The sequence below is a fragment of the Saccostrea echinata genome, unplaced genomic scaffold (assembly GCF_033153115.1).
Source record: "Saccostrea echinata isolate AGI-Se365-2 ecotype Australia unplaced genomic scaffold, CSIRO_AGI_Sech_v1 ptg000043l, whole genome shotgun sequence".
Lineage (NCBI taxonomy): Eukaryota > Metazoa > Mollusca > Bivalvia > Ostreida > Ostreidae > Saccostrea > Saccostrea echinata.
The window spans coordinates 1,619,427-1,636,448 of NW_026889792.1; the positions used below are offsets into that span (position 1 = coordinate 1,619,427).

General features: G+C 32.6%; 1 protein-coding gene across 1 annotated transcript; it reads left to right on the forward strand.

Moving 5' to 3' along the window:
• The first annotated feature begins 4,817 nt into the window (after positions 1 to 4,817).
• Positions 4,818 to 8,782, forward strand: LOC133201225 (dehydrogenase/reductase SDR family member 9-like). Its single transcript, XM_061337019.1, has 4 exons — positions 4,818 to 5,148; positions 7,549 to 7,810; positions 8,023 to 8,183; positions 8,306 to 8,782. The coding sequence occupies exons 1-4, from the start codon at positions 4,818 to 4,820 to the stop codon at positions 8,509 to 8,511; spliced, it is 960 nt and encodes a 319-aa protein (XP_061193003.1). The 3' UTR covers positions 8,512 to 8,782.
• The last annotated feature ends 8,240 nt before the right edge of the window (positions 8,783 to 17,022 follow it).

The window sequence follows — 17,022 nt, forward strand, 5'->3', positions numbered from 1 at the left end:
TTTGACTCACTTTTGAAAATCTTTAATCTTTTCCATATCTTTTCAATGGTTGCTGCTAGGGTTTTCATATTTCACAGGTATATTCTTCGAGATAAGACCTTAGTTTGGGTACCAAGATATTTGATTTGCATTTGAGAAAGTTTAACCTTCGTTATAAGTTGCCATACGGGGGCTTCAGTGTTTCACAAACACATCTTGTTTCTGTAGCACTCCTGGCATGGTATAACATTTTTTTCAACATCAGCCATGACCATAACTTGGTCAAACAAAAGTTGCTATAGTCTACATTCAAAGCTCAGTACTTTGAATATTATCAGAAAGTCTTTATTTCCAGCATAAAACATTTTTATTTATTTCACAGATCTTTTCAAAATATTGAATCATCAAAATGTCACAAATAAGTGTTGCACTCCTGACACTTTTAGCATCATTTTTGGATGCAACTTTTTTGTGTCTTGAGATATCAATTTAATATTTGGCAGGTATTTAGAAAATATCTATAGACATATGTTGAGACATAGAAATTTATTCCTTTTGCCTGTATTTTAGGGCAGCTTGATAAATATGTGTTTGGTCATTTTTATGCCCCCGTAATCGAAGATTCGGGGATAGATAGTTTTTGCCCTGTCCGTCCGTCTGTCTGTCTGTCTTTTTGTCTGTTTATCTGCTTGTCTGTTTGTCCGCAAAAACTTTAACATTGTCCGTAACTTTTGATTGGTTGAAGCTATGGCTCTCATATTTCACATGTGTATTCATTGTGACAAGATCTTTCTTTGGGTACCACAATATTTGAACTCTTGACCGTGACCTTGGAGTTTGAACCAATTTTGCAAGAATTTACCAAACTTTAACGTTGGCCATAAGTTTTGAACAGTTGGTGCTTTCATAATTCACATGAGTATTTATTGTGATAAGACCTTCCATGGATATAAATATTTTTTGACCTTTTGATCTTGACCTTTGAGTTTGAACCACTTTTTAAAAACATTAACATTGGACATAACTTTGGAAAGTTATGTCTTCAGGGCCTTCATATTTCACAGGTGTATTTTCTGTGACAAGGCCTTCCTTTGGATACAAACAATTTTGACCTTTTGAACTTGACCTTGGAGTTTGACCTACTTTTGAAAAACTTTAAACTTGACAATAACTTTTGAACAGTTGGTGCTAGGGCTTTAAAATTTTACATGTGTAATTCTTATGACAATGCCTTCCCCGTGGTACCTTTAAGCTGTCCCTTTGACCTTGGAGTTTGACCCACATTTAAAAAACTTTAACCTTGGTCATAACTTTTTAATGGTTAGTGCTTGGGCTTTTATATTTTACAGGTATATTCATTGAAAACAATCCTTTCTTTGGGTTACAGCTTTTTTCATGACCTTGGAGTTTGACTTGCATTTGAGAAACTTCAACCTTTGCCAAAAGCTGTTATACGGGGGCATCAGTGTTTTCACAAACACATCTTGTTTTTTTAATTCTCCCATATAAAAAAGAATAGAAACAATATAGAGGTAGTTTATGCAACATCTATCGTGCCGATTCTCTTTAATTAGAAAGTGTATAAAGTATAGCGACAGTTAAGAACACATCTATCATGCGGATTCTTTGTGCTTCCTACATATAACAAAGTATAAAGACAGTTGATAACACATCTATCGTATGGAGTCTCTGTACTTTCCTTCGAAGTTGTACATATAATAATGTTTACAGACAGTTTATAACACACAGAAATCTCTATCTAGACTGCAGTACATGTACAGGACACAGTTTTATCATTTCAATTGTACTTTCTTTATGAACATTAACAAAATCAGTTTTAAAAAGTAATTATTGCATGTCACAGTGGATTTTAAATATTCCCAAAAACATTTGAATTGTGCACCACAGATCAAAGTTTCAAAACAACGTGAAGATGTGTGTGTAAAATTAATAATATGCAAGTTTACAACATTTGTTTAAGTTTTTAAAGCAGTAAAAATGTACCATTTTATGTTTTCAAATAATGTTCCAGATCAATTTATTATTTCAACATTAGTGAGAACAGAAAAGTCATCCTATTTTGTGTACAACCTTATTCTACTTCATCAGCTAAGGTTGTTGTTCTGTTTTGTTTGTCTGTTTGTTTACTTTTTTGTTTGTTTTAGTTCGTTTATTTGTTTTAATTCTTTTGGAAAAGAAAATAGTAGAAATAGGGTTCATACACATATACATAAAGTAAAATTAATATCAATTACAGAAAGCGTCCATCTACTCTTCTTCTCAGCAGGATGCCTCCCCATCGAAGGCTCAGGTGTGAACAGGTGTGAATAGCTAGGCTTAGGGATTTACAAGGTGCTTAACTGTTTAGGGAATTGTATGGTCTGTGAATGAATAACGGGTTATTCTTCTTTAAATAAAAATCAGCTTTTAAGTTCTAAATATGCATTAAATGCATACAATAAATTGTGCTTTAACATTTTGTTTTCCGTAAGGAAATTACAAAAAGGATGAGCATTTGATGTAAAGCAATTAAATAATCAATATGATTATTGAATCATTATATGATATGATTATGAATATCAGTCAAATATCAATGATGTCCTGTCAACCTATTTGAAGGAGGCAGGGGGTCAAAGAGCTTGGACGACTTTTTCTAACGTTTTATGTTCCACCGATTGCCTGAATTTTTTTTTATGATTTGCCTTTTCATTGCATCTAGTAAGGATACATAATGGTTTTTGTATTAAACCAGGCTGGTATAATTTTACCAAGAGTGAAATGTTAAATTCACTGAATCTTGAAAGTTGATCCCGTGACATGATTTGATTTCCAACACATCAAACAAAAGAGGTGGATCCAGAATTTTCTATGAGATATTTATCGCTCTTTTGTTTTTATTTTGGAATAAGGGATTTGAATTTTACATTTTTTTTTATAGATATAGGTCCTCTAAATGTGATTTTTATTATTTACTGTTATTGTTGAAATAATCCTATTTTAAACACAACTTTAAAAAATCTAAATCAAAATTTATCCTTTCCACCATACATGATTATCTCAAGTGATTTGAGGGAGAGAGAGAGAAAGAGGAAGTAATATGTAACTATTCTAAAAAAAAAACCGTTACGCAATGATGTTCTTTCGTAATTTAAGTCAACAAGAAGATTAAAAAACATGTGATTAAACTATTTAATTTAAAACATGTGACGTGTGAATCACAAGTAATGTAAAAGGACAAGTAATCGATAATAAACGGTACAATGAAGTGTTCGTGTTAAAATATCGTGAAATACGGTCAGGGGAAACCTACGCCAAATATTCATAAAGCAGTATTATCGATACAATTCCTGTCATGTTGTGTTCTAAGTTTGCAAAGAATCGAAGCGGTCCTCATGAACACCCTTCGGCTTTTCCCGTCAACAGAAAAAGTTTTATCACAATAATTGAAAACGCTATCCATACAATATCTATATTTAGCACAAGGAGAATAGATTTAGTGAATGCTTGATTACCTTCAAGATATTTCACGTAAAAATTCTGAAGTTCATTTACTTCGCTTTATTTAGAAGTAAGCGTGAATATTCTAAAAACAAAACAAAAAAATCCACTAAACAGATTTTATGACTATAGATACTTCTTTTAAAAATGAAAAAGAGGACTTGGATATGAAAGGGAGGAATGGAAGTCACTAGCAGTTCCATTATATTTATTATTGTACAGTAGGTCATTGTGTTGTGCAAGATTTCACATATATTTTATATACCGTACTTGTCAACATATTAAAAAAAAATCAGGTAAGATATATTTAATAAAATCTGTCAAGAAATATATCGTTTCAGAACTCAAGAAATTATGTACCCCATGTACCAATATTTTGGTTTGGGTGAATAAATTGAATTTGACGATACGTTAATATATTTAGAAAATTATTGTGAAGGGCTCATTTTGAAAATAATCTAGTAACTTGTCTTGTTAGTTAGAAAATTATGAATGTTTTTATTGATTTTTTTTTCTTCAAAATTTGAGTCAAATGTGTTTTGTGTCATTTATATTTTGAAAGTTAAAAAAGATAATTCAATACTTAGGAAATAATTAATTTATTTTTATTTAAAGCTATAAAGTATCTGAGCTAAAAAAAAAAAAATGCTAATACAAATTGAGTGTAGATATACATGATATAATTTTATTTACGTTCAAATTAAAATTTTCACAGATTTTGAACTTGAACAACCTCGCGTTTCTATAATTAAATTGACTAAGTGTGTCTTTTATTTGAATTAAAATAAATCGATTATTGTTTTTAATTTTTGATATCTTTGAAACGCAGTATTTTTACAGAAGAGTCATATCTTTATACAAAGTAATAAAACAAATAGAAAGATCTTTTTAATTTTGGTTATCTGAATTTAAGCAATATTTTATTCACAGAAGTGAATGGGATGGGAAGCAGGTACCACCTATTTTAGCCGTTTACCTTGAAATGAATGAGCATGTATTAAATGACAGCTCATGCAATGAAATCATATTGGGTGTATATCTACTAAAGTTAAGGTACTAGTAACCTCCAAAAATGTTTTGTTCTCTTACGAAATTACAAAAATATGAGCTTATCTGAGCTTATTTAGCAATTTCAATATTATTAAGTCGTCCATTATTAGGGTTGTTTGAGTACTTTTCGCGAAAAAAATAAAACTCTCCTTTGGATGAGGTGAGTGACCTTCCATAACTATATAGAGAGTATTTCGAAATTCTACCTACCTAATATCGAATTCTGCGATTACCTGCTATATATGCTGAAGTTTGTCATCCATCTGCGTTTAAATTCAAAAACACCCGTCATGGAGATCATTGTACTTCTTGTCGCAGCAACTGCTTTATTTGCACTTTGTAAATTCATTGAAAATTACTTAAGGTCAATTCTGATTAAAAATGAACAAAATAAATGTGTATTGGTGACTGGGTGTGACACAGGATTTGGTCACCGACTCGCCCAGGAATTGGACAAGAGGGGCATTCGGGTTTTCGCTGGCTGTTATACTGAGGATGGAAGAAAAAGACTGATGGAGAAATGCTCATCAAATGCTGTTATTTTCCCTCTAGATGTTACAAAAGAAGACTCCATTCAAAATGCCGTGAATTTGGTCAAATCAGAACTTCAACAAGATGAGGGTAAATATCATTTAAATAAAGTCTGAATTATTTGAAATGTTTCTCTAATTGTTGCAAGTATTTGTTTGTTTTGTATTGTTTTTGTTTTGTTTTGTTTTTTGTTTTTTTTTTTTGGGGGGGGGGGGGGGCGGGGGGTAATTTTTTTTTTATTAAATGCTTTTTCACAGGAGGAAACTGTGACATTCAGTCAACTGAATCCTGGAGAGGTGACGGAATGGCAGAGCTCTCAATAAGTTGATTTTCAGTCACCTTTCAGTTAACTGAATGACATAGTTTCATCCTGTTTCATCCTAAAATTGGTTTTTCTTAAAGAAAAATATTTTGCTAGGTTGCTGTTTCACTAATATTTTTAAATAAAGTTTAAATTTTAAGAAATTTCAGTCTGCAATTTTTCATACCAAATTACCAATATTTTTTTTTTATCAAACTATTTCTGAACATGAACATTGGTAATTAATATATCAACATTTTTTAAATTTATATATTTTAATTCATATCAACTTATTTTTATGTTGATTTATTGAATAAGATTTATTCCAGCAATTTGCAAATTCTTATCGATGACTTTTTATTATACTCTACAAATTATCAAGACAAAAATCCTCCAACCTACCTTCAAAAACCAATTAAGCCATGCAAAAACATTTTTAAAACATTTCTTTCTTTTTTTTTAAAGCACTACTTTATATCTTTTTATCGCTCAAAATCAAAACTTATCCAAAGTTTACTTTGTGTGAAACATAATTTAACTAATTAACGCAAATGTCATATTGTTCTTGAATATATGTAAATCAAATATATAATACAATACCAAAAATACTTGAATGACAGCGAGAAGAAATCCATCAACTCCCATGCTCTTTCCCAATTATATGCATTGTAGCAAAGAAAAAAGTGTAGCCGTCAGTTTTTGCATAAAAAGTACTGTCCAACAAACAAAGACACTGAAATGATGCACATCCCATTATAAATTATCATAATTCTAATTTGAAAGAAAAAAAAATGCACCTATCCCTTTCTAGATCTTATCCACTACACCATGCCAGAAGATAACAACACAGAGTTTAATTCATAGCTTTAATAACTTACATTATGCCTACATATGTATGTTTTACCTTTTATTTTAAACGTTTCAACGTTTCGCAAAAATATGCCACTTTGATACAGATTAGTGACCTGTTATACTTTAGATTAAGAATAATGTACATGTACCTATGGTCCTGTTTCAAGGAGGCAGTTCTTAGGAAGTGTTGAGGAATCCGTAGCAATACCTCGAAATTGAGAGATGAGGTGGCTTTTATCTTATCAAATGCTTTGTATATATCGACACAAATGTTGTAATTTCATGCAAATCAAATTATTTTTGCTTATAGAATTTCAACATTTTAGGGGGAAAAGATTTCTATTCAAAGCACCTTCTATGGCCAAAATCCTTTAATAATCTAAATCAATTAAATCAAATGAAGATACACGATCATTATATTATAAAAGTTTTCACCTTTGTAAATGAGACTTGTAATTGCAATTCATTGATAGTAACAGGTGTTGGTTCTTGGAGACTGGACAATGATAGTCATTACTCTTCTAGAGGGCGATGAGGATATATCTCAGAATAAATATTTACAGGTACCCTTAAGGACAGGTCAGCTATAGTGTCGGTATTAAAAACATCAGGGACTCTATTTAAAATCCGAGCTATTATCTCCTATTGTTACACTCCCTATTTATATCATTACATGTTATTTATAATCTTATGCTGACGTCAATGAACTTTTAAATAGAAAATTGTGCTTTTGTGACTTTTGCTGACCACAGTAATCTGAATTTGCAGCAAATTCTCTATGGGAAACCCACACAGCGATCTACTGTAATGCAAATCGGCTTGCACACACTTAGGGAGCTTACAATGATTAATTTATTCAAAGGTCACAATTAAGTAGTTGAAATAAAGTGCACAGACCTGTATTCAATTAAGGAGTCATGAATTTCTTGACAGTCAACTTTGATCTTTATTTTTGTGATTTATTATGTTGACTGACGATCAAGTCATTCTTTTTTTCTGGGTCAAAAGTTCTGTGTCAAGATGGTGGAAAAATATTTTTGTTCAAATTACTTTGCTTTCTTAAAGATGTCCAAGACCAATCTGTTTTAGGTTTAGTACTGTCAGTCTCTAAACCTTCTGATTAAACAAATTTCCGTATAGTTCGACTTAAATTATATTACATTGAAGGCTGTTAATATTTTCCAAAGATATTGCTTTCCTTTTCTCATAAGAACAGATTTTTATTCATTGAAGACATTTTCTTACTTGATAAACAAAGTGCTTCTTATACCCTTTAACATTACTTACAGTTTTAAACCAAATAAATTTACACTTGAATGTATAAATTACTCGTGCAGTTTTGTGGGGAGTGGTTAACAACGCCGGTATCCTCCACATCGCGGCACCACTGGAGTGGCAGACAAGGGACCACTATGATAAAACTCTAAGCGTCAACTTGATAGGGGCTATGATGATCACGAAAGCCTTTCTCCCTCTTCTAAGAGAGTCCAAAGGTCGCCTGGTCAACATGTCTTCTGTGGCGACCATGGTGTCATTTCCTGGTGTTGTGGCGTATAACATCAGCAAAGCGGCTCTCGAGTCATATACAGACACATTCAGGTATTCGCTGCTTTGTTACTTACTTCATATATAAATTTAATCTAAAATTCTTAGACCAAGAAGAGGTTGTGTATATTTTAAAAAAGAATATAGAAGAGCATAAATTTTGGAGGAATTTTCCTAGAATGGGTTACAAACTACACAGAGGATAAGTACGATCTAGGTTTTTATGTTATATTTCGTATGTTACCTTTGCGTTCTCTTGTTTGAAGGCGTGAGATGTATCATGTGGGTGTAACGGCACATCTGATACAACCAACTGGATTCGCCACCAATATCTTTCCCCAGGATGCAAATCTTCGTCTGCGACAAGCGTTCAGCGAACTTCCAGACAACGTCAAAGAATTCTATGGCGAAAAAACTGTTCATTCAGGTTATATAACATGACCAATTAGGAATGTATCATAATTGCTCTAGTTGAAACCTGAAGAAGCAAATTTGAAATTGAGTCATTTGTTTATATTCTTAATTTAAAAGCACAGATATTTTTTTCAGGTGGGGTTGGACAAGTGAAATCCGACGGATCTTTTGATTCCGATTTGTCCAAGGTAACCACAGCAATTCAGCACGCGCTTTTTGCTAGATTCCCCAAATATAGATATCCTGTGGGGCGGGGATCAGTTGCTCTTTTCTGGACATTAACGCATCTCCCTGAAATCGTGGCCGACAGAATGTTTTCTGTGGCAGCTCCTCGGCACTGATGTGTATAGTTGTATGAACTTTGTCTTGTTTCTATGCCACAATGACAATTTATTATTAACTGTTGTATATCTTTATTAATTGTTATAGTAATATGCAGCTTTTATCACATTCATGCAAGTTATTTTTCTGTACCTGAGATTTCAAGGAATTGTATTCCAACAGATTGCACGGTTCTAGAATTATTTTAACTTTACTTAATAAAAATCAACTGATTATGAACTTAAGCACGCATCGTTAAATAACCCTACATCTCATGAGCTCTTCAGTATACTTTTGGTGTATTATAAAGTTTTTTTTTATCGAAATATGTGTATAAGTAAAGTGCATTTTATAAAAGACTTAATAAAATGTACGTTATGAAGATTATTGACTACTTGCTGTAATTAAGTAAACATCTGAGATTGTACCTTTGTATATTTTTACTACACATTATTCTATTCATATCACCAACCTATTTATACCTGCTGATGGATCCTCTAATTTTGATATACAAACCTGTTAAATGTTTCATATATTGAGTGAAAGGCATTTGGTTTAAATAGAATGCAAGTAATACTGGTTTGTAAGCACGGAGCACTGGTTGGAATTTTTCCCTATCTAATGGCGTTAGAATAAGTACCCCCGAATAAAGCTGCAATAAACATGTGACATAAACCTTGTACAGAGATAACAAATCGTCTGGATTTTTTTTACTGTCTGTAAAATACGATATCATATCTCATGTCGACAGTTCAATTATTTTCCTATACCACAATTCAAATCGCAAATATCTCGTCTGTACCTTTAATTAAATCTTAATAATATTTGGCCATTTATCTCACCGAATTAATATAAATTGATAACACAGTTTCAAATGATAAAAGTACTACCTTGTGATGTAGACCCCCTATATTTTTTTAAATTTTGCGTCGTTTCAACAAAAGACCTACATGTTTGGAGGAAGGACAGTAAAATATTTGGAGATTAATTTTGAATTACGCCTATAACTTCAATTTAATGATTTTTCTTCGATCACACTAATAGTACTAGAAAAATTCAAGCCATAAATTACATGACAAGTATTATAATTTTCAAAATTAGATGACTGTTCAACACAAAAGTGGAATGTTTAACACCAGTATGGTTTGGGAGGACGGGAAGGTAAAAAAATCTAATGCAATAAAACTTATTAACTTTATAATAGGATGGATGAAAAGCGTAAACATTAATATACGAAATATTATCGGATAAATATAATATGAATAGTGAATAATTCAGAACATACATTGTTTCCTTTCAAAACTGAATAGTGCAGCATTTTAGATCTAAAGCAAGTTTTCAGTGAAAATATTTGAACAAATGATACAAGGAAAAAATATTATCTAGTGTTCAGGGTGTATGCATCTATATGGACATAGTTGATCAGATTTTGATCAGGGTCCGGTTTTTTAAAAGGTGGTTAACTCTAACCTGGTGTTAACCTGTTGTTAACTTGTGTGTTAAATTTGACCACATGGTTAAGTGTTTTTCAAAAGTTTGTTAGCATTTAACCATGTGTTAAGGCTTACACTTGCGGGTAGGGGACTAGTATTGCTAAAACAATACTCTCCGAATGTTTGTTTTCACATGTCGTATGTACTTCGAATATCATTTTGCACAAAACTGCCTTAATCTTCCCTGACCTATTTGTAGAAGGGTGACTAGACTTTTGCCTTATTCCAGATCAACGATTTCCCCTAAAACAATAACAAGAACTTAAAAAAAAAATTAAACGTGGTCGAGGGTATAACATCATGGGATAAATTAAACTCTGCATATCAGCAAAATAACCCGTTTAGATGATCATAAAGCTAGGTTGAAAACATTCTCATTCATATTTTGTACCGAATGCATTTATATTTTTAAATGGCAAATCGTGACAAATCTGATGTTGTTTTTTTTTTTACTAGTTAACTTATTGAATTTTAAGAATTCATATGATGAGTAAACGACAATTAATTTTTTTATATTTTGTATACAACCATTTTTCAGGATAAAATGAAAAACTAGGCTTTTTGATACCATAGACAACTTCATCATTAAAAATGGAAGTCGGAATCTTCGCATCTTGTAATTGGTCACCAATTTAATTACTTTGTTAAAAAAAAACCCGTCTGATTCTACACAAATACCCTGAAGTTGATATTAAAAGGATATTGGAGTTCCTCTTTGACAACATTTATGTAATCTTCGGAGTCCAGGTCTTCTAACAAACTGTTGGAATGATAGACACTTATTGTGTTCCTTTATAAGCCGACATTTTTTTATATTCCTATGAAGCAGAATTTATTCAAAAACTTCTATCATGAGACTAAAGAAAACATTTAATATACCGACGACGAATAGTTACTTCCATTCATATGTCGACTCGATATATCCCAGTGAACCTGAAATGAATACACCACAGAGTCTGCTACATCTGTTTTATATTTGAATATTTTACTGATTTTAGATGATAAGGGCCATCTAACAACTGAATTGTATGAGAATCGAGATGACTTCAGTTCTTCCATCGTCAACTTTCCTTATCCATGTAGTATATGTATATCCCACTATCGCCTGTATATGGTGTTAACATCTCCCAACTTATTCGATACTCAAGAGCATGCTCCGAGTACGATCAATTTTTAAACTGAGGCAGACTACTGACAGATAAGTTGATGTAACAGGCATTGCAATTCAACAATCTCGTTTAAAGTCAGCATTTCGTAAAATCTGCGGTCGTTATAATGACCGTGTTAGCAAATATGACCTATCATTGGGTCGTATTTTGGCTGACGTGTTTCATTCCAATTGTTAGGCCTTTGTTTTTTACTGTATTTGACTACGGATAATTCTGTCCATCTGATCGATACATAGGGCTCACGACAGGTGTGACCGGTCAACAAGGGATGCTTACTTCTCCTAAGCACCTGACCCTATCTCTGGAATTTCCTGGAGTGCATGTTTTATGCCCTCTTCAAATATTTGTATTTTTTATAGATTTTTTGAGATTTATCCCTTTTTTTATTTAGGATTTATTTCATAAGGCCATCCCAAGTTTTTTCTATGTTTAACGTCCGCGTGCGCCTTGGTTTTTGACACCCAATGTCAGAAAAAACAAACAGAATCAGGGGCCAAAAATTTATTATTTTGGTCAATTTTTTAAATTTCTGCCGATCTCTCTAAATTATTTGTATATAATATGACATAATTGGAAATTTTAAGTATTTAATACCTCGATTTTGCTGAAGAAAATAAGTTGCTACATGAAAAATAAATTAATGAAATCAAATCCTTTGAATTACGTCATTTTTATGACTATAAAGTCTGTGTTTTATTTTTTGGCTTGTGTGTTTTTTGCGAATAGGTAGCTAGGTTTTTGAAAGGTGGGTGGACGCTAAACAGAGAAAAAACTTGGAATGACCTAATTAGATAATTAGTAAGCGAGATTAAAGACAAAAACAGACTTGTAACTGTGAAATGATCCCATGATCGCCTAGACACACTTTGCAACGGACATACATGTACATCTAATAAACATAAATTTCTGGAATAAGAATTTGAAAGATACCTCATCGACATTATCCAAAAACGAATTTCCAAGACGACAGTTCACTTTAAAAATAAAAACTATGTAAAAAGGTTTTAGCTAAATATTTAAAACCACTTTGAAAGTATGAACATGAGCTCGGAAAAACGGAGTCCCGGGGCTGAACTTTTTTTTCAGAATAATTGGTGCTTTGGCATAAAACCCTTAAAAGAACATTCAATAATTTTGCAATAAATATTTTGTGTGTTACTTTTTTCTTTTGCTTTGTTTCCTACATTATTGATAGATTGTTGACGCATTATTGACAAGAAATTGCTATCAGTTTTCTTGCAGTATATTTTAAAACAAAATTTAAAAACGAAAAAAACGAAATTCTACTATGTACAAGGACAATTTTTTTCTCGGTCAAGTCACGTGCATTCAATGAAAGCAAGGTAAATTACACATTTTGTAAAGTATTTGTGTGTTGTTGTTTTGTTTTTTTTAAATATTTAGTTAACGATTTCGAAATGTTTAATTGTGGGAGGTTTTGGGTGCGCAAAGGTTAGAAATTAAATATTCCAAAACAGATTAACTTTAAAAATAGACGACCCACAAAGCTAAAGATACAAGACAGAAGTTACAGTTATCTGATGAATATTGACAACTAAAGTATGTCAACCTTTAAATAGCCAACAATTAAGATGCTTGATAATATAACTTCATATGAAGACGATATATTCTTTTTTTAATTTAAATCATACAAAGTCTTTCAATGCGACAAATCCTAAATGGCGTTTTGATTTCTTCCCCCCCCCCCCATTTTGATATTTCGAAATGTATTATTTGTTCCACACTCATATTCTCAAATTCATATAAAAGGATACACGTAACAATAGACATCAACATATTTGGTTGTTTTTAAAAAGATTAGACCAGGCAACAAACGAGAATTTAGTAAATAACTTCTAATGAGGTGCTCCAAGCTATTGTGATTTTAAGGGCAAGGTGAAGTGTACTAAGTATTATAGAAGATCGTGTCTAGACTTTTCCCTTTCTGTCTGTAAATACACAAACAGTTCATTCACCTATGAAATAATCAATAATGCAAACAAATATTGCCCGGTTATAGTATACAATATAGTTAAATCGTAATTTCCAGTGTCTAGCCGATATGATAAAACTGATAGCTCTTTTTTTCTGTAATACAAATATATGCATGTAGTAGCATGACAAATATCCTAATACAACAGATACTTTCCACATTTATCCATTTTTGCAATATTTTGTTGTTCAACAAGTTCGATGGGGGGGGGGGGTATTAAATTGTCAAGAATAAAAAAAAAACTATAATACTATTATAATGGGACTCTAGACCAGAGAATCTCGTAGGAAGGTTAAATTCAAAATTTTATTAGAGGACGCATCGCTCATTAAATCCTGCATAAAATTTGATATTTAAGAGGGAGGAAAGAAGATTATCAATTATGGATAAACGATTTTAAAGATCGCTCTTATCAAATTATATAAATTCGCTTGGTAAAACTCAAAGTGGTTACGGCTTTGGTTAGTTAGATATCGAGAACCGTACATAAAGAACACTCGTGCTATACAAATTGCATTATGTTTGTATATGGCAGTTGACTCGATACGCAAGAGCATGCTGTATGTAGGAACAATTTCTAAAAAGAGGCAAGCTATTGAAAAAAAGTTGATGAAACAAGGATATCAACAGTCTCGTTTGAAGTCATCATTTCGCAAGTTTTACAGTCGATACAATGACCTTGTCAGCACATACAACCTGACTAACGTTTTTCATACTAATTGTTAGGCCATTATTCATACACTGAACTGTCTACGGATTTTTCCGGTGTTTTTCCCGATCATGACAAGGAGCACACGGCGGGTGTGACCGGTCGGCTGGGGATGCTCACTCCTCCAAGACACCTGATCCCATCTCTAAAGTTTGAGGTCCGTGTTTGCTCCGCTCCAAATTTGTATCGTTTCATTGGACTTTCGAGATTGAATACTGTTCGTTATCTTCATATTTCATATGTACCAAACTTAACGATTTAAAATGTATGATGTGTTGAAGGACCGACCGAAGAAATTTTTAAAGAGAATGTGTTAAGTGAAAGTGTCTTGATGTCATTATAACTCAAAAATAAACTGGTGAAAAGAAAAACAAATCTTCCTAGATGTTCATGTTCTGCTTGGAAATATTTGACCCATTTTAAGTATGTTTGAAAATACATATACACTATACACCATCATGATGGACAATCTTTGAGTGATTAAATTTTACATAACTTATAAGTCAATAAATTCTTAGAGAAACTGCTATAACGCACATTTGTTTTCCCAAACAAGTCGCCGAAATTTTTTCTTGCTAATTTTTAACGGTAATTGTTCACTGCTTTTCGATCGCTTATGTATTAAGTGCACCAAACTTACTCCTCATCCATTACCTGCTTCGTTCCTCTTATTAATGTTTCAGGGTCCATGTTTTATGCTAATTCTGCTGTACATTTAATTGAAAACTTGTATTAACTGTTGTATGAAATGTGAATATAATAAGCAGTTACCATTCTCAAACGCCCAATTTGACAGTACAAATTCCGAGCAGAACAAATACGGGTCCCTGAAAATCAGAGTTGGGATTAGGTGCCATGAGGAGTAAACACCCCCTCTCGATCAGCCAAACCAATCCTTATAGAATTCAGTTTCAGTTCAGTTACAAGATATCAGTCAACATTTGACATAACGAAATATTGTATTTGCAATGAAATGTATGGAGATAACGAACAGTATTCAAGCTCAAAAGTCCATTAAGCAATACAAATTTTGGGGCAAAGCAAACACGGACTTCGAAAACATCAGAGGTGGGATGAGGTGCCATGGAGAAGTGAGCATCCCCTGTCGACCGGTGACACCCGCCGTGTGCTCCTTGTCATGATCAGGAAATAACGGAAAAATCCGTCGACAATTCAGTGTGTAAATAATGGCCTAATAATTATTATGAAAAACGTCAGTCAGCATTTGACTTATTGAAAGGTTGTATTTGCTGACAAGGTCATTGCATTGACCATAGAACTTACGAAATGACGACTTTAAACGAGACTAGTGATATTCTTAATTCATCAACTTGTTTGTCAATAACTTATCTCGTTTTAGAAATTGTTCATACGTAGAGCATGCTCTTGCGTATCGAATCAACTGAGAGATACAAACCCCGTATACTGGTGATGAAGGTATATTGCTGCATAAGTAAGGGAAGTTGACGATTGAAAAGTTAAAGTCATCACGTTTATCATAAAGCTTAGTTGTTAGATTACAATTAACGTCTTTTTCTAGTAAAATATCCAAATATGAAGCAGATCTGTCAGACTCTGTCGTGTCTTTTATTTCAAGCTCACTGGGATATATTGTATCGATATAAGAATGGAAATACCTTTGTTAATTGACAATACGTCGTCGATACATCTAAATGTTGAGTTGAAGGCCACAGCAAGTGTTTTCTTCTTTTCACCTATGAGATTTTGAACAAATTCTGCTTCATATGAAAACAAAAATAGGTCTGCTAATAACGGGCGCAATTGGTACCCATGGGAATTCCAATAGATTGTTGGAAGACCTGGTCTCCAAAAACCACATAGATATTGTCAATCAGAAACTTAAGCGTCTTTTTAATATCAACTTCAGAGTACATGTGTGTACAATCAGAATATTTTATTAACAATTTGAAAATAATTTTGCAATTGACCAATGACAAGGTAAGTAAATTTACGAGTTCCATTTTTATTGACAAAGCAGCTGTCAATGATATCAAAAAGCCTGGACTTTAATTTATCGTTGGGAATGGTTGTATATAAAGTTGAAAAGTCGTAAGTTTTTATGTTGTTGACTTGGGTAAAATTTTGTGATTTCAAATTTTCCAAAAGGTCCTTGGAATTTTTAAGTATCCACGTCTCGAATATATTGTTGCATAGCACTCCAGAAGTTTCTCCTTCACTACTGTTCATATTTTAGTGAGGAGTAAAGAAAGAGGCTTGGTAGAACATTTACTGGAACCCGCTATGTTTCTTTGTTTGTAAGGATTTTTATGAAGTTTCGGAGTCCAATATAGATATGGTAATTCAAATTCATGTTGGTTGTTGGGAATATCAAAAATAATCAAAAGTGACATATGATTTTGAAGAATTTCTTTCTTAGAAAGGGAGCTATGGTTAAAAGTTGGATTACCACTTGTTCTAAAATACAATTTAAATAATGAGCCTTACAACCAAGACAATGTTGTTACCTCCTTTGTCAGCAGGGACCAGTACATACTGATCGTGTAATCTTTTCTTCTGAATTACTGAACACAGAAGGATAGTTGGTTTTCATTTTGCCCCTCAATCGCTTATAGTGAGGTCATTGTATCAACCACAGAATTTGCCAAGTGTTGATTCTAAACGAGATTGTTGATATCTTTTTGTGCGCAATAAATATTCGCTTTTTTCAGTGAGTGGCACTGAAGCTCTCTGGTCGTCCATACCAATTTTTAGACTAGCGAGTTACAGATCGCAGCTAAAGTTGTTAGAGCATAATAGTTGCAAAGAGAGTATACGTCTAACAATGACCAATCTTGGATGATATCACTAATTATTGATACTTTGCTTCAGATGCAGCAGTAAATAGGACATTTAATTTCTGAAGTTGTTATAATACCTACATTGACCTCACTTGCATATCTATAGAATCTAAAATTATTTATTATTCTTCTGATGCTGCAAGTGAGATAAGGATCAGGTTAAAAAATCTGAAAGGGGTTTATTCCCAGGTAATTAAAAGCTCAACAATGACAAAACTTGGGAAGATTTTGCAATGGGAATATATACCACTCATGTTTTAAATTAAAATAAGTTATGTCGTTCATATTACAGCTGAAGTATCAGTGTCGTTTTCTCTACGCTGGCGTCGGTTTTCCGTCATACTTGTT

Bases quoted from the DNA above. Each gene is read 5' to 3' on its own strand.
- LOC133201225 (XM_061337019.1), top strand. From the start codon at position 4,818: ATGGAGATCATTGTACTTCTTGTCGCAGCAACTGCTTTATTTGCACTT. The intron at 7,811-8,022 runs GTATTCGCTGCT...TCTTGTTTGAAG, and splicing joins TCATATACAGACACATTCAG to GCGTGAGATGTATCATGTGG. The intron at 8,184-8,305 runs GTTATATAACAT...TATTTTTTTCAG, and splicing joins CGAAAAAACTGTTCATTCAG to GTGGGGTTGGACAAGTGAAA.